Raw genomic sequence first — 22,172 nt, forward strand, 5'->3', positions numbered from 1 at the left:
TAAGTGCCGCTTGATAGCACTGTTGATGACACCTTCTATCACTTTGCTAATGATTGAGAGTAGACTGATGGGGCGATAATTGGCCGGGTTGGATTGGTCCTGCCTTTTGTGGACAGAACTTACCTGGGCAGTTTTCCACATTGTCGCATAGATGCCAGTGTTGTAGCTGTACTGGAACAGCTTGGCTAGAGGCATGGCTAGTTCTTCAGTACAATAGCCGGGATGTTGTCAGGGCCTACAGCCTTTGTGTATCCAGTGCACTCAGCCGCACTGTGGGAGGGATAACACTGAGGGAGCGCTGCACTGTCGGAGGGGCAGTACTGAGGGAGCGCCGCACTGTGGATGGGACAGTACTGAGGGAGTGCCGCACTGTCGGAGGGGCATTACTGAGGGAGCGCCTCACTGTGGGAGGGACAGTACTGAGGGAGCGCTGCACTGTCGGAGGGGCAGTACTGAGGGAACGGCGCACTGTGGGAGGGACAGTACTGAGAGAGCGCCGCACTGTCGGAGGGACAGTACTGAGGGAGCACTGCACTGTCGGAGGGGTAGCACTGAGGGAGCGCCGCACTGTCGGAGGGGCAGTACTGAGGGAGCGCTGCACTGTCGGAGGGTCAGTACTGAAGGAGCGCTGCACTGTCTGAGGTGCTATCTTTCGGATGAGACATTAAACCGAGGGATGTAAAAGATCCCGCAGCCACTATTGGAAGAAGAGCAGGGGAGTTCTCCGCAGTGTCCTGGCCAATATTTATCCCTCAATCAACATCACTAAAAACAGATTATTTGGTCATTATCAAGTTTCGGTTTGCAAATTACAACAGTAACTACATTTAAAAAAACCTAAATAATTGGCAGTGGGACATGCTGAGGATGTGAGCTGTGTTTTATATATGCAGGATCTTCTTTTTCACTGTCTAGATCCTCCTGGGTGTGTGTAGCCGTGCAAGGTTTTGGCATGGGTTAGATACGGAGTAAAGCTCCCTCTACACTGTCCCGTCAAACACTCCCAGGGCAGGTACAGCACGGCCTAGATACAGAGTAAAGCTTTCTCTACATTGTTCCATGTGTAATGAGACAGAATTAATAAATGATCTCATAATAAAGGATCCTCTAGGAAAGAATGATCATAATATGGTTGAATGTCAAATTCAGTTGGAGGGTGAGAAAGTTGTATCTCAAACCAGTGTCCTGATTTTAAACAAAGGCAATTACAATGGCATGAGGGCAGAACTGGCTAAAGTGGATTGGCAAAATAAGTTAAAAGGTAAGACAGTTGAAATGCAGTGGCAGACATTTAAGGAGATACTTTATAACTCTCAACAAAAATATATTCCAGTGAGAAAGAAAGATGTTAAGAGAAGGGATCATTATCTGTGGCTAACTAAGGATGTAAAGGATGGTATCAAATTGAAAAGGAAGGCATACAATGTTGCCAAGATTGGTGGGAGGCCAGAGGATTGGGAAATTTTTAAAAACCAGCAAAAATAATAGAGAGAGAGAAGATGAATATGAGAGTAAACTGGCAAGAAATATTAAAACAGAAAGTAAGAGCTTTTACAGGTATATAAAAAGGAAGAGAGTAACTAAAGTAAACGTTGGTCCCTTAGAGGATGAATCTGGGGAATTAATAATGGGGACTGGGGAAATGGCAGAGACTCTGAACAAATATTTTGTATCTGTCTTCACAGTAGAAGACACTAACAACACCCCAATAATGGATAATCAAGGGGCCACATGGAGGGGGGAACTAAAGACAATCACTATCACTAAGGAAAAAGTACTTGGTAAAATAATGGGACTAAAAGACAACAAGTCCCCTGGACCAGATGGCCTGCATCCCAGGGTCTTAAAAGAAGTGGCTGCTGAGATAGTGGATGCATTGGTTGTAATCTTCCAAAATTCCCTGGACTCTGGAGAGGTCCCAGCGGATTGGAAAACCGCAAATGTAACTCCCCTATTTAAGAAAGGAGGGAGACAGAAAGCAGGAAACTATAGACCAGTTAGCCTAACATCTGTCATTGGGAAAATGCTGGAGCCCTTCATTAAGGAAGCAGTAGCAGGGCATTTAGAAAATCCTAATATAGTCAAGCAGAGTCAGCATGGTTTTATGAAAGGGAAATCATGTTTAACAAATTTGCTGGAATTCTTTGAGGATATAACGAGCAGGGTGGATAAGGGTGAGCCAGTGGATGTGGTGTATTTGGATTTCCAGAAGGCATTCGCTAAGGTGCCACATAAAAGGTTACTGCATAAGATAAGAGCTCACGGAGTTGGGGGTGATATATTTGATGCGCTATCAATTACTCATAAAAGACTGAGAGTTAGAAGAGTAACCAAAGGCTTTTATTAACAACAGAATGGAGGTCTGCCTCGAGTGGTCGACCGGTCCAGGATACCAAGGGCTGGGGAGCAGTCACCTTTATACTAGGACCTGTGGGAGGAGTCAGCCGAGGCATGTCCAGGCATGTACACAGTGGAATACAAACAGGACAAACAGGAATACAAACAGTGGTTTACCACATTCACCCCTTGTTTAAAATTGAGTCCGGCGGGGTGAAGTGTATTAAAAGTTAGTGTATTGGAGTCTCTCCGGAGGTCTTGTCTGCCGCTGTGATCGGCGTGGCGACGGCAGGGGTAGTGAAGCTTCCGGCGTCGAGTCCAACGTAGGCTGTGGCACAGGCGTGTCGTCCTCGTAGATGTCGAGCGGGTCGCGGGGCCCAGGCCTGCCGTCTGCTGGGGCTGGATATCGGATCGTGGGGGGGGGTGGTAGTGGGTAGTGGGTTACTGTGGTCCCCGAGGGTGCAAGGTCTCTTATGGAGACTGTGTCCTCCCGCCCGTCCGGGTATGCGATGTAAGCATACTGGGGGTTGGCGTGGAGGAGGTCGACCCTCTCGACCAGGGGGTCCATTTTATGGGTCCTCACGTGTCTTCTCAGTAGGACCGGCCCTGGGGACGTCAGCCATGGCGGTAGCGATGTCCCTGATGTGGACTTCCTTGGGAAGACGAACATTTTCTCATGAGGGGTGGCGTTAGTGGCAGTGCAGAGCAGTGACCGAATAGAGTGGAGCGCATCGGGGAGCACATCCTGCCAGCGGGAGGTTGGAAGGCCCCTAGACTTTAAGGCTAGCAGGACGGCCTTCCAAACTGTCGCATTTTCTCTTTCCACCTGTCCGTTCCCCCGGGGGTTGTAACTGGTGGTCCTGCTTGTGGCAATACCCCTAGTTAGCAGGTACTGACGGAGTTCGTCGCTCATAAACGATGAGCCCCGGTCGCTATGGATATAGCTGGGGAAGCCGAACAGGGTGAAGAGGTTGTTCAGACATTTAATGACCGTGGCACTGGTCATGTCCGGGCAGGGGAAGGCGAACGGGAAACGGGAGTACTCATCAATAATATTGAGGAAGTACACATTGCGGTCGGAGGAGGGGAGAGGCCCTTTAAAATCAACGCTCAGGCGCTCGAAGGGGCGAGTGGCTTTTATCAGGTGGGCCCTGTCTGGTCTATAAAAGTGTGGTTTGCACTCCGCAGACTTGGCAGTTCCTGGTCATGGTCCTGACCTCCTCAATAGAGTAAGGCAGGTTGCGGGCCTTGATGAGGTGGAAGAACCTGGTGACCCCCGGGTGGCAGAGGTCATTGTGGAGGACCCGTAGTCTATCGATCTGCGCGCTGGCGCAGGTGCCACGCGATAGCGCATCCGGGGTTTCATTTAGCTTCCCGGGCCGGTACAAGATCTCGTAGTTGTAGGTGGAAAGTTCGATTCTCCACCTCAAGATCTTGTCATTTTTGATTTTGCCCCTCTGCTTGTTGTTAAACATAAAAGCAACTGAACGCTGGTCAGTGAGCAGGGTAAATCGTTTTCCGGCCAGGTAGTGCCTCCAATGACGCACAGCCTCCACAATCGCCTGGGCCTCCTTCTCAACAGCGGAGTGTCTGGTCTCCGGGCCTTGGAGGGTTCGTGAAAAGAAGGCCACGGGTCTCCCCGCCTGATTGAGGGTAGCGGCCAGGGCAAAGTCGGACGCGTCGCTTTCCACCTGGAAGGGGATGGATTCGTCCACTGCGTGCATGGTGGCTTTGGCAATGTCCTCCTTGATACGGTGGAAGGCTAAGCGGGCCTCTGCCGTCAAGGGAAAAGAGGTGGACTTGATCAGCGGACGGGCCTTGTCCGCATAGTAGGGGACCCACTGGGCGTAATAGGAGAAAAACCCTAGGCACCTCTTCAGGGCCTTGGGGCAGTGGAAGTTCCATAAGGGGACGCATCCGGTCGGGGTCGGGGCCGATGACTCCGTGTTCCACAACACAGCCAAGGATGGCGAGGCGGTTTGTGCGGAATATGCACTTCTCCTTGTTATATGTCAGGTTTAGGAGTTGGGCGGTGCGGAGGAATTTTTCGAGGTTTGCGTCATGGTCCTGCAAGTCACGGCCGCAGATGGTCACATTGTCCAGATATGGGAAAGTGGCCTGCAACGCATTTTGATCTACCATCCGGTCCATCTCCCTTTGGAAGATGGAGACCCCGTTGGTGACGCCAAAGGGAACCCTAAGGAAGTGATAGAGGCGGCCGTTTGCCTCAAAGGCAGTGTACTGGCGGTCCTCAGGGCGGATGGGGAGCTGGTGGTACGCTGATTTCAGGTCAATGGTCGAGAAGACGCGGTACTGCGCGATCTGGTTGACCATATCAGCTATACGGGGGAGTGGGTAGGCGTCCAGCAGGGTGTAGCGATTTATTGTCTGGCTGTAGTCGATGACCAGGCGCTGCTTCTCGCTGGTCTTAACGACCACAACCTGGGCTCGCCAGGGGCTGGTGCTGCCCTCAATAATCCCTTCTTTCAGGAGCCGCTCCACTTCGGTTTTAATGAAAACCCTGTCCCCGGCACTGTATCGCCTGCTCTTTGTGGCGATGGGCTTACAGTCGGGGGTGAGGTTAGCAAACAGTGGTGGGGGGGTGACTCTGAGTGTGGAGAGGTTGCACCTGGTGCGCGGCGGGCAATTTGGAAGCTGCTGGCTGCGGACTGTGAGTGGGGGTAGGGGTCCACCGTACGCCATCGTAACACTTTTAAGGTGGCACTGAAAATCTAACCCCAGCAGGACGGCAGCGCAGAGGTCAGGCAGGACCAGAAGTTTAAAATGATCGTACACGGTCCCGTCTACTACGAGTGTCACCACGCAGTAGCCGCCGATGTCCGCCGACTGGGACTCGGAGGCCATAGAAATCCGCTGTTGCGCAGGCAGGACTGGGAGAGAGCAACGCCGCACCGTGTCGGGGTGGATGAAGCTCTCCGTGCTCCCAGAGTCAAAAAGGCAGATTGTATCATGACCATTTACCTTAATGTCCATTGTGGAACTGGCCAGTTGGTGCGGTCTCGCTTGGTCCAGTGTAACGGATGCCAGCGTAGGGGTCGGTGTGTCGCTGCGGGTATCAGATGAGGCGGTGTCGGGGGCCTGCTGCGTCCCAGCTGTCGTCCAAGATGGCGGCGTCCATGATCCCCATGTGGCTGGAGGCGTCCAAAATGGCTGCTGTACCGGTGATTCGCACACGGCCGGGGAGGTCCAAAATGGCGGCCCGCATAGCCCACACGCGGCGCTGCTGGGGTTCGGGGTGGCTTTGGCCCTGCAGACGCTAGCGTAGTGTCCCTTCTTCCCGCAGCCCGAGCAGATCGCGTTTTTCGCCGGGCAGCGCGCTCTGGGGTGTTTTGCCTGGCCACAGAAGTAGCATTTCTGGCCTTGGGGCACTGCTGTCTGGCCTTGGGACACTGCTGCGGTAGTTGGGCCGTTGTTGGGGTGTGGCTGGGGTGGCACGGCGCTATGAGGCGGTCCTACCGTGTCCCAGGCTGTCATTCCCCGCGGCGTCCACGGTGCAGAGGAGTAGGCATCCATGCCCTGGTAGGCTGCATCCAACGATAGTGCGAGTTCAGAGGCCTTGTTGAGGTCGAGGTTACTCTGCTCCAACAGTCGCTGTCGTGTGTAATTGGATCTGTGGCCCGCTACAAAAGCGTCCCGGATAAGTTCCTCTGTGTACACGGCGGCCTTTACATCCTTACAACCACAGGCCCGGCCAAGCACAGACAGTGCCTGAAGGTATTCCACGGTCGATTCCCCAGGTTGTTGTTTACGACTCCCCAGGAGGTGCCTGGCGTACACTTCGTTCACTGGGCGCGTGTACTGGTCCTTGAGGAGCTTGATAGCATCCGCGTACGAGGTCGCGTCTTGGATGACCGAGTACACTCGGTGGTTCACTTTGGAGGTCAGGACATCCAGTTTGTCCTCGTCCGATTTGATTGCTTCGGAGGCGGTCAGGAATTTTTCGAAACACTTAAGCCAGTGAGTAAACTTGGTGGATGAGTCCGCCTCCCGATGATCTAAGTCCAGGCATGCTGGTGTGAGGATCTTCTCCATTATAAAAATGTTGTTAATAAAATTGATGCGCTATCAATTACTCATAAAAGACTGAGAGTTAGAAGAGTAACCAAAGGCTTTTATTAACAACAGAATGGAGGTCTGCCTCGAGTGGTCGACCGGTCCAGGATACAAGGGCTGGGGAGCAGTCACCTTTATACTAGGACCTGTGGGAGGAGTCAGCCGAGGCATGTCCAGGCATGTACACAGTGGAATACAAACAGGACAAACAGGAATACAAACAGTGGTTTACCACAATATTAGCATGGATAGAGAATTGGCTAACTAACAGAAAGCAGAGAGTCGGGATAAATGGGTCATTTTCAGGTTGGCAAACTGTAACTAGTGGGGTGCCGCAGGGATCAGTGCTGGGGCCCCAACTATTTACAATCTATATTAATGACTTGGATGAAGGGACCGAGTGTAATGTAGCCAAGTTTGCGGATGATACAAAGATGGGTGGGAAAGCAAGTTGTGCAGAGGACACAGTGTCTGCAAAGGGATATAGACAGGCTAAGTGAGTGGGCAAAACTTTGGCAGATGGAGTATAATGTGGGAAAGTGCGAGGTTATCAACTTTGGCAGGAAAAATAAAAAAGCAAATTATTATTTAAACGGAGAGAGATTACAAAATGCCACAGTTCAGAGGGACCGGGAGGTCCTTGTGCATGAAACACAAAAAGTTAGCATGCAGGTACAGCAAGTAATCAGAAAGGTAAATGGAATGTTGGCCTTTATTTCAAGGGGGTTGGAGTATAAAAGCAGGGAAGTCCTGCTACAACTGTACAGGGTATTGGTGAGACCACACCTGGAGTACTGCGTACAGTTTTGGTCTCCTTATTTAAGGAAGGATATACTTGCATTGGAGGCAGTTCAGAGACGATTCACTCGGTCAATTCCTGAGATGAGGGGTTTGACTTATGAGGAAAGGTTGAGCAGGTTGGGCCTATACTCATTGGAGTTTAGAAGAATGAGAGGTGATCTTATTGAAACATATAAGATACTGAGGGGGCTTGACAAGGTAGATGCAGAGAGGATGTTTCCCCTCGTGGGAATATCTAGAACTCGGGGGCAGAGTTTCAGAATAAAGGGTCGCACTTTTAGAACTGAAATGAGGAGGAATTTCTTCTCTCAGAGGGTCGTAAATCTGTGGAATTCTCTGCCCAGAGAGCTGTGGAGGCTGGGTCATTAAATACATTGAAGGTGAAGATAGACAGATTTTTGCAAGATAAGGGAGTGAAAGGTTATGGGGAGCGGGCAGGGAAGTGGCTTTGAGCCCAAGATCAGCCATGATCTTATTGATCTCAAAGGCTCCTTGAAAAAGTGCAACATCCCCACCGATACCTGGGAATCCCTGGCCCAAGACCGCACAAAGTGGAGGAGAAGCATCTGGAAAGGTGCTGAACACCTCCAGTCTCTTCGCCGGGAGCAAGCGGAAGCCAAGCGCAAACAGCGGAAGGAGCGCACGTCAACCCAAGCACCCCACCCACCCGGCCCTTCAACCACCGTCTGCCCCACCTGTGACAGAGACTGTAGGTCCTGCATTGGACTCATCAGTCACCTGCGAACTCATTGTTAGTGTAGAAACAAGTCATCCTCGGTTCTGAGGGACTGCCTAAAAGAAGACTGGCGGAGCAGGCTCGAGGGGCCAAGTGGCCTATTCCTGCTCCTATTTCTTATGTATGTGTCTTTTTTTCATGTGTTGTAGAGTTTTGCTGCACCCAGAAGGGATGCCATCCTGAATATTTTGGGAAGGTTGGCGCTCGCTCAGATTGGGATTTGCTGCTATCGCCAGGAGTCTGAGGAGCGCGCAGCTGGTGAGGAGAATGGACTGGAATGACCCGTATGGTGGGGACGTGCGACCAGAGGAGTCTGCACAGGATGAGGCAGACTCCTTGGTAATGATCTGGAGCTTGGCGGAGGCTGTGAAGAAGCAGACTCGGCAGATTGGATCGAGTGCGTGCGGTGCGACTGCAGTCATCAATGTTCTGCAGGCTCTGGGATTCGACGTCTCCGCTGATGTTGCAGACAAGTGTGTGCAGACCAGGCTGAGGAAGCACGAAGCCCCTCTGCCTGAATATCTGATGTCACGAAGTGTTGCAGGTAGGAGCATTTCAGGAGCTGTGTTGGAGTTTCCCAATTCCCCCCTCCCAGTTCTCTTCCCCCCCCCCGCCCTCCCAGTTCTCTTTCCCCCCTCCCAGTTCTCTATCCCCCCTCCCAGTTCTCTTTCCCCCCTCCCAGTTCTCTTTCCCCCCTCCCAGTTCTCTTTCCCCCCTCCCAGTTCTCTTTCCCCCCTCCCAGTTCTCTTTCCCCCCTCCCAGTTCTCTTTCCCCCCTCCCAGTTCTCTTTCCCCCCTCCCAGTTCTCTTTCCCCCCTCCCAGTTCTCTTCCCCCCCCTCCCAGTTCTCTTCCCCCCCCTCCCAGTTCTCTTCCCCCCCCTCCCAGTTCTCTTCCCCCCCCTCCCAGTTCTCTTCCCCCCCCCCCTCCCAGTTCTCTTCCCCCCCTCCCAGTTCTCTTCCCCCCCTCCCAGTTCTCTTCCCCCCCTCCCAGTTCTCTTCCCCCCCCTCCCAGTTCTCTTCCCCCCCCTCCCAGTTCTCTTCCCCCCCCTCCCAGTTCTCTTCCCCCCCCAGTTCTCTTCCCCCCCCAGTTCTCTTCCCCCCCCAGTTCTCTTCCCCCCCCCAGTTCTCTTCCCCCCCCCAGTTCTCTTCCCCCCCTCCCAGTTCTCTTCCCCCCCTCCCAGTTCTCTTCCCCCCCCTCCCAGTTCTCTTCCCCCCCCCTCCCAGTTCTCTTCCCCCCCTCCCAGTTCTCTTCCCCCCCTCCCAGTTCTCTTCCCCCCCCTCCCAGTTCTCTTCCCCCCCCCCAGTTCTCTTCCCCCCCTCCCAGTTCTCTTCCCCCCCTCCCAGTTCTCTTCCCCCCCCTCCCAGTTCTCTTCCCCCCCTCCCAGTTCTCTTCCCCCCCTCCCAGTTCTCTTCCCCCCCTCCCAGTTCTCTTCCCCCCCTCCCAGTTCTCTTCCCCCCCTCCCAGTTCTCTTCCCCCCCTCCCAGTTCTCTTCCCCCCCTCCCAGTTCTCTTCCCCCCCCTCCCAGTTCTCTTCCCCCCCTCCCAGTTCTCTTCCCCCCCCTCCCAGTTCTCTTCCCCCCCCTCCCAGTTCTCTTCCCCCCCCTCCCAGTTCTCTTCCCCCCCCTCCCAGTTCTCTTCCCCCCCCTCCCAGTTCTCTTCCCCCCCTCCCAGTTCTCTTCCCCCCCTCCCAGTTCTCTTCCCCCCCTCCCAGTTCTCTTCCCCCCCTCCCAGTTCTCTTCCCCCCCCTCCCAGTTCTCTTCCCCCCCCCCTCCCAGTTCTCTTCCCAATTCACAATTCACAATTCAAATCGCTTTATTGGCATGATAAGTTACATCTTATGTTGCCAAAGCATCAAAATACATTTATGGTTTAGCACATAAACGCAGTTCTATTCATACAGTGTATAAACAGGTATATCCCTGAGTGTATAAATATACATTCGCATTGTTTATATATATTCTTTTCTTAGTTTACTGGTTGTCCCTCTGTTCATGGCAAGCTGTAACATAGTGTGCTGCCAGTGTTATATAGTTTCTCTCCTCTCCCAGTAGGAATGGGAGTTTTTGGTTGTCACTCAGATTTCTGAAATCAGGGCATATTTGTGAGAATTTTTGGTAGAAATTCTCCCTGATGCCCTGATATTTTCCACAAGCTGTGAGGAAGTGCATCTCTGTCTCCACCACTCCCTGACTGCAGTGAGAGCATATCCTGTCCTCTCTTGGCAGCCTGGTCTGCCTGTGTCTGCCTTTTTCGATCGCTAGGCTATGTTCGCTAAGTCTGTACCTTGTCAAGGTTCTTCTCAGTTTGTTATCCTTTACCATGGTCAGGTAATCAGCTATGTTGTATTGTCTGTTTAGGGCCAAGTAGCAATTGAGTTTGCTTTGGGTTTTTGTTGTTTCTGCCCAATATGTCAGATATTTTTCCTTTTGCTTAGCGACGATTGTGTTGGGTCGAATTCTTTGTGTTACCCTGTCACTGTCCTGGGGCTGGTTATTGTTAGTATTGTTAGTAGTTACTTCACTGAGTCCCAGGACTAGTTGACTGAGGGTATTCTTCTTTATGGTCAGCTCTTGGCATTTCAGGGCGTCGTAGTGATAGCATTGGGGATTGCTCATTTGTAGGTGATTCCAAAATTTGGTGGCTCTTTTTTGGATAGTGATTATTAATGGATATTGGCCTAGTTCCGCCCTGCATGCATTGTTTACTGTTTTCCTTTGAGTCCGGAGGATACTTTTACAGAATTCTGCATGTAGGATCTCAATTGGGTGTTTGTCCCATTTTGCAAATTCTTGTTGAGTTAGCGGTCCCCATACTTCACTGCCATAGAGTGCAATTGGTTCAATTACTGATTTGAAAATTTTGAGCCAAATGCTAATTGGGATTTCTATTTGGATTGATTTTTTGATGGCATAGAAAGCCCTTCTTGCTTTCTCTTTCAGTTCATTCACAGCCAGTTTGAAGTTTCCCGTAGAACTGATTTTTAAGCCCAAGTATGTGTAGTTAGTGGTTTGTTCAATTTTGGTTGTTCCTACTGTGAAATTTATTTTGGGTCCCTGATGTTTGGATCTTTGCTGGAACACAAGGACTTTGGTTTTTTGGGGATTTATTGTCAGGGCCCAAGTCTGGCAGTACGACTCCAGCAGGTCCAGGTTTTGCTGTAGCCCCTCTTTAGTAGGTGACAGCAGAACCAGGTCGTCTGCATAGAGGAGGAATTTAACCTTGGATTCATATAGGGTGAGGCCGGGTGCTGTAGATTGTTCAAGTAGTTTTGCCAATCCATTTATGTAAATATTAAAGAGTGTCGGTGAGATTGGCGAGCCCCCTTCCCCCTTCCCCCCCTTCCCCCCCCCTCCCAGTTCTCTTCCCCCCCCTCCCAGTTCTCTTCCCCCCCCTCCCAGTTCTCTTCCCCCCCCTCCCAGTTCTCTTCCCCCCCCTCCCAGTTCTCTTCCCCCCCTCCCAGTTCTCTTCCCCCCCCTCCCAGTTCTCTTCCCCCCCCTCCCAGTTCTCTTCCCCCCCCTCCCAGTTCTCTTCCCCCCCCTCCCAGTTCTCTTCCCCCCCCTCCCAGTTCTCTTCCCCCCACTCCCAGTTCTCTTCCCCCCCCCTCCCAGTTCTCTTCCCCCCCCTCCCAGTTCTCTTCCCCCCCTCCCAGTTCTCTTCCCCCCCCCAGTTCTCTTCCCCCCCCTCCCAGTTCTCTTCCCCCCCCTCTCAGTTCTCTTCCCCCCCCTCTCAGTTCTCTTCCCCCCCTCCCAGTTCTCTTCCCCCCCCTCCCAGTTCTCTTCCCCCCCCTCCCAGTTCTCTTCCCCCCCTCCCAGTTCTCTTCCCCCCCTCCCAGTTCTCTTCCCCCCCCTCCCATTTCTCTTCCCCCCCCTCCCATTTCTCTTCCCCCCCCTCCCAGTTCTCTTCCCCCCCTCCCAGTTCTCTTCCCCCCCTCCCAGTTCTCTTCCCCCCCTCCCAGTTCTCTTCCCCCCCTCCCAGTTCTCTTCCCCCCCCCTCCCAGTTCTCTTCCCCCCTCCCAGTTCTCTTCCCCCCCTCCCAGTTCTCTTCCCCCCCTCCCAGTTCTCTTCCCCCCCTCCCAGTTCTCTTCCCCCCCTCCCAGTTCTCTTCCCCCCCTCCCAGTTCTCTTCCCCCCCTCCCAGTTCTCTTCCCCCCTCCCAGTTCTCTTCCCCCCCTCCCAGTTCTCTTCCCCCCCTCCCAGTTCTCTTCCCCCCCCAGTTCTCTTCCCCCCTCCCAGTTCTCTTCCCCCCCCTCCCAGTTCTCTTCCCCCCCTCCCAGTTCTCTTCCCCCCCTCCCAGTTCTCTTCCCCCCTCCCAGTTCTCTTCCCCCCTCCCAGTTCTCTTCCCCCCCCTCCCAGTTCTCTTCCCCCCCCTCCCAGTTCTCTTCCCCCCCCTCCCAGTTCTCTTCCCCCCCCTCCCAGTTCTCTTCCCCCCCCTCCCAGTTCTCTTCCCCCCCCTCCCAGTTCTCTTCCCCCCCTCCCAGTTCTCTTCCCCCCCTCCCAGTTCTCTTCCCCCCCCTCCCAGTTCTCTTCCCCCCCCTCCCAGTTCTCTTCCCCCCCCTCCCAGTTCTCTTCCCCCCCCTCCCAGTTCTCTTCCCCCCCTCCCAGTTCTCTTCCCCCCCTCCCAGTTCTCTTCCCCCCCTCCCAGTTCTCTTCCCCCCCTCCCAGTTCTCTTCCCCCCCTCCCAGTTCTCTTCCCCCCTCCCAGTTCTCTTCCCCCCCTCCCAGTTCTCTTCCCCCCCTCCCAGTTCTCTTCCCCCCCTCCCAGTTCTCTTCCCCCCCTCCCAGTTCTCTTCCCCCCCCCCAGTTCTCTTCCCCCCCCCCTCCCAGTTCTCTTCCCCCCCCCTCCCAGTTCTCTTCCCCCCCCCTCCCAGTTCTCTTCCCCCCCCCTCCCAGTTCTCTTCCCCCCCCCTCCCAGTTCTCTTCCCCCCCCCTCCCAGTTCTCTTCCCCCCCCCTCCCAGTTCTCTTCCCCCCCTCCCAGTTCTCTTCCCCCCCCCTCCCAGTTCTCTTCCCCCCCCTCCCAGTTCTCTTCCCCCCCTCCCAGTTCTCTTCCCCCCCCTCCCAGTTCTCTTCCCCCCCCTCCCAGTTCTCTTCCCCCCCCTCCCAGTTCTCTTCCCCCCCCTCCCAGTTCTCTTCCCCCCCCTCCCAGTTCTCTTCCCCCCCCCCCAGTTCTCTTCCCCCCCCTCCCAGTTCTCTTCCCCCCCTCCCAGTTCTCTTCCCCCCCCTCCCAGTTCTCTTCCCCCCCTCCCAGTTCTCTTCCCCCCCCTCCCAGTTCTCTTCCCCCCCCTCCCAGTTCTCTTCCCCCCCTCCCAGTTCTCTTCCCCCCCCTCCCAGTTCTCTTCCCCCCCTCCCAGTTCTCTTTCCCCCCCTCCCAGTTCTCTTTCCCCCCCCTCCCAGTTCTCTTTCCCCCCCTCCCAGTTCTCTTTCCCCCCCCTCCCAGTTCTCTTCCCCCCCCTCCCAGTTCTCTTTCCCCCCCCTCCCAGTTCTCTTTCCCCCCCTCCCAGTTCTCTTTCCCCCCCTCCCAGTTCTCTTTCCCCCCTCCCAGTTCTCTTTCCCCCCTCCCAGTTCTCTTTCCCCCCCTCCCAGTTCTCTCTCCCCCATCTCCCTGAAGCTGCCCTATTTTTCTGGGTGGTAGTTTCACGGAGGAACCCCTCTCTGGTACTTTCCCCAGGGATTGTTTTTGATGTGATCTTTGGCAGTGAGTGGTGGGGGTGGGGAGAGAGAACCACGGCTAAACCTGTGCTGCCCTCGCGTGACGTTCAGAGATGCAGTGTCCAGCGAGGAGTGGGGTCACTGCACTGGGCTTGTGAGCAGGAGCCTGGAATATGCTGAGTATTGAACCACTGACTGGCTGAAACTCCAGTGCATCATTATCTGTTTCAGTGTGTTCTGTTTAACAACCATTAACTTGTTCAATATAAATGCACAGGTTAATGACATCATTAGAACAGCGACTGAATTTGAGGTGACCATGTTAGCTAGTGGACAGAATTCAAACTGCAGTGGCTAATTTACCTAGCGACAACAACAACAACTTGCCCTTATACAGCACCTTTAATGTAAAATATCCCAAGGCTCGTCACAGGAGCGATTATCGAACAAAATTTGACACCGAGCCACCTAAGGAGATATTAGGTCAGGTGACGGTCAAAGAGGACCCCAGTTATTCACAATATATATTAATGATCTATTCGAGGGAACTAGATGTAATATCTCCAAGTTTGCAGATGAGACAAAGCTGGGTGGGCGTGTGTGCTGTGAGGAGGATGCCGAGAAACTCCAGTATGATTTGGACAGGTTGGGTGATTGGGCAGATGCATGGCAGATGCAATATAATGTAGATAAATGCGAGGTTATCCACTTTGGTGGCAAAAACAGGAAGACAGATTATTATCTGAACGGCAATAGATTGGGAGAAGGGGAAGTGCAACGAGACCTGGGTGTCCTTGTGCACCAGTCGCTGAAGGTAAGCATGCAGGTGCAGCAGGCGGTTAAGAAGGCAAATGGTATGTTGGCCTTCATAGCGAGAGGATTCGAGTACAGGAGCAAGGTTGTCTTGCTGCAGTTGTACAGGGCCTTGGTGAGACCACATCTTGAGTATTGTGTGCAGTTTTGGTCGCCTTATCTGAGGAAGAATGTTCTTGCCATGGAGGGAGTGCAGCGAAGATTCACCAGACTGATACCTGGGATGGCAGGAATGACGTATGAGGAGAGATTGGGTCGATTAGGCTTATATTCGCTGGAGTTTAGAAGAATGAGAGGGGACCTCATTGAAACTTATAAAATTCTAACAGGACTAGACAGACTAGATGCAGGAAGGCTGTTCCCGATGGTCGGGGAGTCCAGAACCACGGGTCACAGTCTAAGGATAAGAGGTAAACCATTTAGGACTGAGATGAGGAGGAATTTCTTCACCCAGAGAGTGGTGAACCTGTGGAATTCCCTACCACAGAAGGCAGTAGAGGCCAATTCATTAAATATATTCAAGAAGGAGTTGGATATATTTCTTAAGGCTAAAGGGATCAAGGGATATGGGGAGAAGGCAGGGACAGGGTACTGAATTTGGATGATCAGCCATGATCTCATTAAATGGTGGAACAGACTCGAGGGGCCGAATGGCCTACTCCTGCTCCTATCTTCTATGTTAAGGAGCATCTTCAAGGAGGAGAAAGTGGTAGAGAGCTGAAGAGTTTTAGGGAGGGAATTCCAAAGCTTAGGATCCAAAGCAGATGATACAAAGATGGGAGGGAAAGTAGTGAGTGAGGAGGACATAAAAAACCTGCAAAGGGACATAGACAGGCTAAGTAAGTGGGCAGAGATTTGGCAGATGGAATATAATACTGGAAAGTGTGAGGTTTTGCACTTTGGCAGGAAAAATCATAGAGCAAGTTATTATCTTAATGGCAAGAAACTGGAAAGTACTGAAGTACAAAGGGATCTGGGGGTCCTGGTGCACAAAACACAAAAAGTTAGTATGCAGGTGCAGCAGGTGATCAAGAAGGCCAATGGAATGTTGGCTTTTATTGCTAGGGGGATGGAATATAAAAACAGGAGGTATTGCTGCAGTTGTACAAGGTATTGGTGAGACCACACCTGGAATACTGCGTACAGTTTTGGTGTCCATACTTAAGAAAAGACATACTTTCTCTCGAGGCAGTACAAAGAAGGTTCACTCGGTTAATCCCGGGGATGAGGGGATGGACATATGAGGAGAGGTTGAGTAGATTGGGCCTCTACTCATTGGAGTTCAGAAGAATGAGAGGCGATCTTATTGAAACATATAAGATTGTGAAGGGGCTTGATCGGGTGGATGCGGTGAGGATGTTCCCGATGATGGGTGAAACTAGAACTAGGGGGCATAATCTTAGAATAAGGGGCTGCTCTTTCAAAACTGAGATGAGGAGAAACTTCTTCACTCAGAGGGTGGTAGGTCCATGGAATATGCTGCCCCAGAGAGCTGTGGAAGCTACACCATTAAATAAATTTAAAACAGAAATAGACAGTTTCCTAGCAGTAAAGGGAATTAGGGGTTATGGGGAGCGGGCAGGAAATTGGACATGAGTCTAGGTTCGGATCGGTCATGGCCCTGTGGGTGGCGGAGCGTGCCCAGGGGCCGTGTAGCCTGGTCCTGCTCCTACTTCTTGTGTTCTAATTCTGTGTTAGATTTCAGGAGATGGTTCTATTCACAGGGATTAGTGGAGACCTCAGGAACAGGCTGCCAGCTAGGAGTCCTTCAAGAGTAAATTGGGCCTGTTCCTGGCTGGGGTGGAGATCACCTCTTACAGAAGGTAAGTACTGCAGGAAATACAGGGACAGAGTGATCTCCTGGACGAGTTTCGATCGCCTAGATGGGTCGGAGAGGAATTTCCCAGATTTTTTATCCCAAATTGGCCATTGGGTTTTTTATCTGGTTTTTCGCCTCTCCCGGGAGATCACATGGGTTCGGGTGGGATGGAGAGTGAAAGTAGATTTGAAGTTAGGATCAGATCAGCCATGATCTTATTGAATGGCAGAGCAGGCTCGAGGGGCCGATTGGCCTACTCCTGCTCCTATTTCTTATGCTCTTATGACCCAGGCAGCCGAAGGCACGGCCGCCAATGGTAGAGCGATGGAAATTGGGGATGGGCAAGAGGTCAGAATTGGAGGAGCGCAGATATCTCAGAGGGTTGTGGGGCTGGAGGAGTGGAGTCGGGGGCAGTCGGGTGGAACCATGCTTGAAGGGTTGACACTTTCTTTTAACGACGATGATTAAACAGACAGTGTGGGGCAGTTTTACAAGGTCCTGACCTCCCAACACCATATATCAAAGGTTCTGTGCTGGCTACCCATGGTTTCTCAATGACTGATTGTATGGTTGGAAAGTGGGGTAGCGTGGCCCAGAATGGGTGATCTTCAGGGACGATGTGTCCGGCTTGCTGTGCGGACTCGAACTCTCCCCTTTTCCAGGGAAGTGAAGCTGCAGCATTCTCCATCCAGCACTAGACCAGTAACACTATGGGTCACTCCTGTTGATAAAGAAAGCAGCGCAAGTGACCCAGGAAACTGCAGACTAGGGAGTTTGATATCCATTGTGGGTAAAGTTCTGGAAACCCTTATTAAAGATAAGATTGTGGAGCATCTGGATAGAAATAAAATCATAAAGCTCGGGCCTGAATTTGCGGTCGGAGGCTTCCCACGGGCAGATGCCTCTGAACCGCAATAAATCTACGCACCTACCCGATGGTCCTGGATCCACGGAGACCCGCGGTCCTGGGCCTGCGGGTGTTGGCCTGCGTAGAGGCCCACGTATCACAGGCGCACACGGCCCATATATCACAGGCACACGCGGTTCACGTATCACAGGCGCACGCGGCCCACGTATCACAGGCGCACGCGGCCCACGTATCACAGGCGCACGCGGCCCGCGTATCGCAGGCGCACGCGGCCCGCGTGTCGCAGGCGAACGCGGCCCGCGTGTCGCAGGCGCACGCGGCCCACGTGTCGCAGGCGCACGCGGCCCACGTGTCGCAGGCGCACGCGGCCCACGTGTCGCAGGCGAATGCGGCTCACGTGTCGCAGGCGCACGCGGCCCACGTGTCGCAGGCGCACGCGGCCCACGTGTCGCAGGCGCACGCGGCCCACGTGTCGCAGGCGCACGCGGCCCACGTGTCGCAGGCGCACGCGGCCCACGTGTCGCAGGCGCACGCGGCCCACGTGTCGCAGGCGCACGCGGCCCACGTGTCGCAGGCGAACGCGGCCCACGTGTCGCAGGCGCACGCGGCTCACGTGGGCCGGCCCAACCAATCAGAAAGGGGGTTCCCAGTATGCTTACGGGGATTCCATTTAGGTACAGAATCCCCATAAACATGAATAGGAATCACCCAAAAACCACATGTACACAACCTTGAAATAAAAAAAATCATTACATCTTTAAAATTAATTAAAATACAATTTCATTAACATTTAAAACAAAAATTTAATTTTTTTGAAAACATTTTTTAAGGGGTCAAAAATAACAAACTTATTTTACAGGTTTTTGAATGTTATAATTTAAAAAATGATTTTAATATTTATTTCCACCCTTACATAAGAACATAAGGAATACGAAATAGGAGCAGGGGTCGGCCATTCAGCCCTCGAGCCTGCTCCGCCAATCAATAAGATCATGGCTGATCTTCTACCTCATCTCCACTTTCCTGCACTATCCCCATATCCCTTGATTCCCTTAATATTCCAAAATCTATCGCTCTCTGCCTTGAATATTCTCAATGACTGAGCCTCCACAGCCCTCTGGGGTAGAGAATTCCAAAGATTCACCACCCTCTGAGTGAAGAAATTTCTCCTCAGCTCAGTCCTAAATGGCCGACCCCTTATTCTGAGACTCTGACCCCTGGTTCTAGACTCCCCAGTCAGGGGAAACATCCTCCCTGCATCTACCCTGTCCAGCCCTGTAAGAATTTTGTATGTTTCAATGAGATCACCTCATTCTTCTAAACTCTGGAGAATATAGGCCTAGTCTACTCAATCTCTCCTCATAGGACAATCCCCCCATCCCAGGAACCAGTCTGGTGAACCTTCGTTGCACTCCCTCTATGGCAAGTATATCCTTCCTTAGGTAAGGAGACCAGAACTGTACACAATACTCCAGGTGTGGTCTCACCAGGACCCTATATAATTGCAGTAAGACATCTTGGCCTAGAAATTCGGTATGGCCCCGCCAGGTCTTTTGCGCCCGAAATTTTGTGCTCGCCAGGATTCCCGTAGCGCCCGCCTAAAATTCAGTTGCGACGGGCCAAGACGGCGGCGGGCGCTATTGCAGGGTTTGGCCGCCTCGCTAGGGGCGATGAATGTCACTTTCAGGCGTCCAGCTGCCGCTGCGGCACCCGATGCGGTGCGGCAGGCTGGGGTACTGCAGGCCTCCTCCTTCTCTTAAGGAGGAGCTGCCTGCAGCCGTCAGATCGCCGGTGGATTCCCCCGGCAAATGAGCCCGGCACCACGGAGAAGTGCCGGGCTCGCGGGACTCAGACATCAATGCCGCGGGGGGGTGGTGCAGGAGTCCGGGGAGGGAGGTGCGGGCAGGCGGCCGCCGGGAAAGCGGCCGGCCGCCGCTCCACCTTTATGCGCTGGCCTTTCGGAGCTGCAAGACCCCGTTTCACAAACGCTGTTTGCGGCTGCCACGGGCGAGGCGGCCGCAACTGAATTTGGCCATCGGGCCGGAATAGCATTGCAACCGGGGCGCTGCGCACACCGATGGCGTCATCGGTGCCGGCGCGGCGCTACCGGCTAACGCCGATGTTAGGGTCCATCTGAATTTCGGGCGATAAAAAACTTCAGGCGCAAACCACTTTATAGCCAATAAGTGGGCGCAAACGCAACTGAATTTCTAGGCCCTTTACTCTTATACTCAAATCCTCTTGTAATAAAGGCCAACATACCATTTGCTTTCCTAATTGCTTGCTGTACCTGCATGTTAACTTTCAGTGATTCGTGTACAAGGACACCCAGGTCCCTCTGAACACCAACATTTCCCAATCTCTCACCATTTAAAAAATACTCTGCTTTTCAATTTTTCCGACCAAAGTGGATAACCCCACATTTCTCCACATTATATTCCATTTGCCATGTTCTTGCCCACTCACTTAGCCTGTCTATATTCTCTTGAAGCCTCCTTGCATCCTCCTCACAACTTACATTCCCACCCAGCTTTGTATCATCAGCAAACTTGGATATATTACATTTGGTCCCCTCATCCAAATCATTGATATAGATTGTGAATAGCTGAGGCCCAAGCACTGATCCTTGCGGTACCCCACTAGTTACAGCCTGCCAACCCGAAAATGACCCGTTTATTCCTACTCTCTGTTTTCTGTCCGTTAACCAATCCTCAATCCATGCTAGTATATTACCCCAATCTAATGAGCCCTCATTTTGTTTAATAACCTCTTGTGTGGCACCTTATCGAATGCCTTCTGAAAATCCAAATACACCACATCCACTGGTTCCCCCTTATCTATTCTGCTAGTTACAACTTCAAAAAACTCAGATTTGTCAAACATGATTTCCCTTTCATAAATCTGTGCTGACTCGGCCCAATCCTATTATTATTTTCTAAGTGCCCTGTTACCACGTCCTTAATAATAGATTCTAGCATTTTCCCCACTACTGACATCAGGCCAATTGGTCTGTAGTTTCCCCATTTTCTCTCTCCCTCCTTTCTTAAATAGTGGGGTTACATTTGCTACCTTCCAATCCGCAGGAACCGTTCTAGAATCTATGGAATTTTGGAAAATGACAATCAATGCATCCACTATCTCTATAGCCACCCCTTTCCAAACCCTAGGATGTAGGCCATCAGGTCCAGGGGATTTATAGGCTTTCAGTCCCGTTAACGAAGGCCCTACGCCTGCTGTTACCAGACGTAAGAGTTCCATGGGCATTTGCTGGGCAAGAGTTGGGCAATTCGCCCTAATCTCTGCCAGCGAATGTCCATTTCCCGGGGATGCGGAGGAGATCGCAAGTTCTGGGTTTTCGTGCATGTGCAGCCCATGTGTGAACCGGAACTTGTGCGGCACGTACTGCCACGGAAAATGCAGGACTATAGTTCATGAAGGGAGGGTTCGCCAATCTAACTGACAGGTTTTGTTTGAGGGTGTGGCAAAGGAGCTTGATTGGGTTAAGGCAGATTCACCAGGATTATACCAGGGTTTGAAGAGTTAAATTACATACATTTGGCTTGTATTCCCTTTAGTTTAGATGGTCCAGAACAAGGGGACAGAACCTTAAAATTAGAGCCAGGCCGTTCAGGGGTGAAGTCAGGAAGCACTTCTTCACACAAAGGGTGGTGGAAATCTGGAACTCTTTTTCCCCCCCCCACAAAGAGCTGTTGAGGCTGGGGGAACGATGGAAAATTTCAAAACTGAGATTGATAGATTTTTGTTGGGTGAGGGTATTAAGAGATTTGGATCAAAGGTGGGTAAATGGAGTTGGGGTACAGATCAGCCATGATCTGACTAAATGAAGGAACAGGCTCGAGGGGCTGAATGGCCTCTTTCTGTTTATATGCCCCTGAGATGAGAGGCTTTAGTTCTGAGGACAGGCAGCAGAAGCTGGGGCTTTTCGTTAGAACCGAGAAGGTTAAGAGGTGACCTGACCAGGGCCTGCTACACATTTCACAGGTCTCCAGTAGATATTTTCTGGGGTTCAGCATCGCTGCTGTCTTCCCTTAGCAGAGCCAGTGATCTGTACGATCAGGAGTCCACCCTTCCTGCCCGATATCTAGTTAAACTCTACCGTGACCCGGCACTTCTAACACAGCCTCCTCGTTGTACTGGATACTGTGGGGCTTGCACGTGGCACCGTCTGCGCTCTCCTGTTTTTCTCGAAGGTGGACTAAACAGCATTTTTGTGAGATAAGGCACAATAATAAACTTACAAATAGGTTTCTTTTACATTAAATATCTGAATGACCAGAATAGCGGTTTCCAGTGAGATGCATCTATTTTCTCCAGCTCCTCGTAACATAAAAAGCACAGAATGCGACTCTAACGCTATTCTCAGGCACAACGCACATAAGCTAGCTGTCCCTGAGCTAACTCGTTTTGTTTTCAGGTTGTGTGGATTATGGGTTTAATCTGCCATTCTCAAGGCTCTTTGTCGCAGACTGACTGATGAGAGAGAACTCTCTCTTTTCTGGGACTGTATGTGGTCTAAAAACCATTATTGATTTAATTAACCCACAATGAGTATTTCTCCCACAGTGACTGAAACAAAGACGACCGTCAGCACTGATGGCTCACGGATTTTCTCGTGCCCATTTGCTGATTTACCTTTGTAGTGTTTAGAAACTGCAGAAAGATTCAAATGTCTATGAATGTTGGCCTGTTTAGTATCCCAACTGGGAGTCGTTCTAATAAAAAGCTACCGGTGGGAATTAACCCTTGCTAAGCTTGATCAAACCTTTACAGAAATATCACGACATGAATTGAAACACAATCCATTCCAGGCGCTGTAGGTAAAAGTCCCAAAATGTCACAAGGCCTTTGATAAGATGAATAGGCACCAACTATTGTCACTGGTCAGTGAGTCACTGACTCGAAGGCATCCATTTAAGATCAGCAAAAGAACAAAGTGGAAGGTTAGGAGAGATGTTCTAATGCAGAGGGTTATTAAGACTTGGAAAGCCCAACCAGAAACAATAGTGGAACCAGAATCCATACAACATCTATAAAGGAATGGGGTGGGGAAAGGGCAAAAG

General features: G+C 51.9%; 1 protein-coding gene across 3 annotated transcripts in view; it reads left to right on the top strand.

The window, feature by feature from the left end:
• Nucleotides 1-22,172, top strand: part of LOC147108960 (uncharacterized) — a 73,318-nt gene that overhangs the window by 30,043 nt on the left and 21,103 nt on the right. For all 3 annotated transcript variants that reach the window (XM_086005958.1, XM_086005955.1, XM_086005956.1), the window contains one exon: nt 8,098-8,492. In XM_086005958.1, the coding sequence (XP_085862084.1) occupies nt 8,216-8,492 (277 nt within the window). In that variant the 5' untranslated portion in view covers nt 8,098-8,215. The remainder of the gene's footprint in view (nt 1-8,097; nt 8,493-22,172) is intronic.

Source organism: Somniosus microcephalus, chromosome 13, assembly GCF_052327205.1.
Source record: "Somniosus microcephalus isolate GS21.2 chromosome 13, FLI_Smic_1.0, whole genome shotgun sequence".
Taxonomy (NCBI): domain Eukaryota; kingdom Metazoa; phylum Chordata; class Chondrichthyes; order Squaliformes; family Somniosidae; genus Somniosus; species Somniosus microcephalus.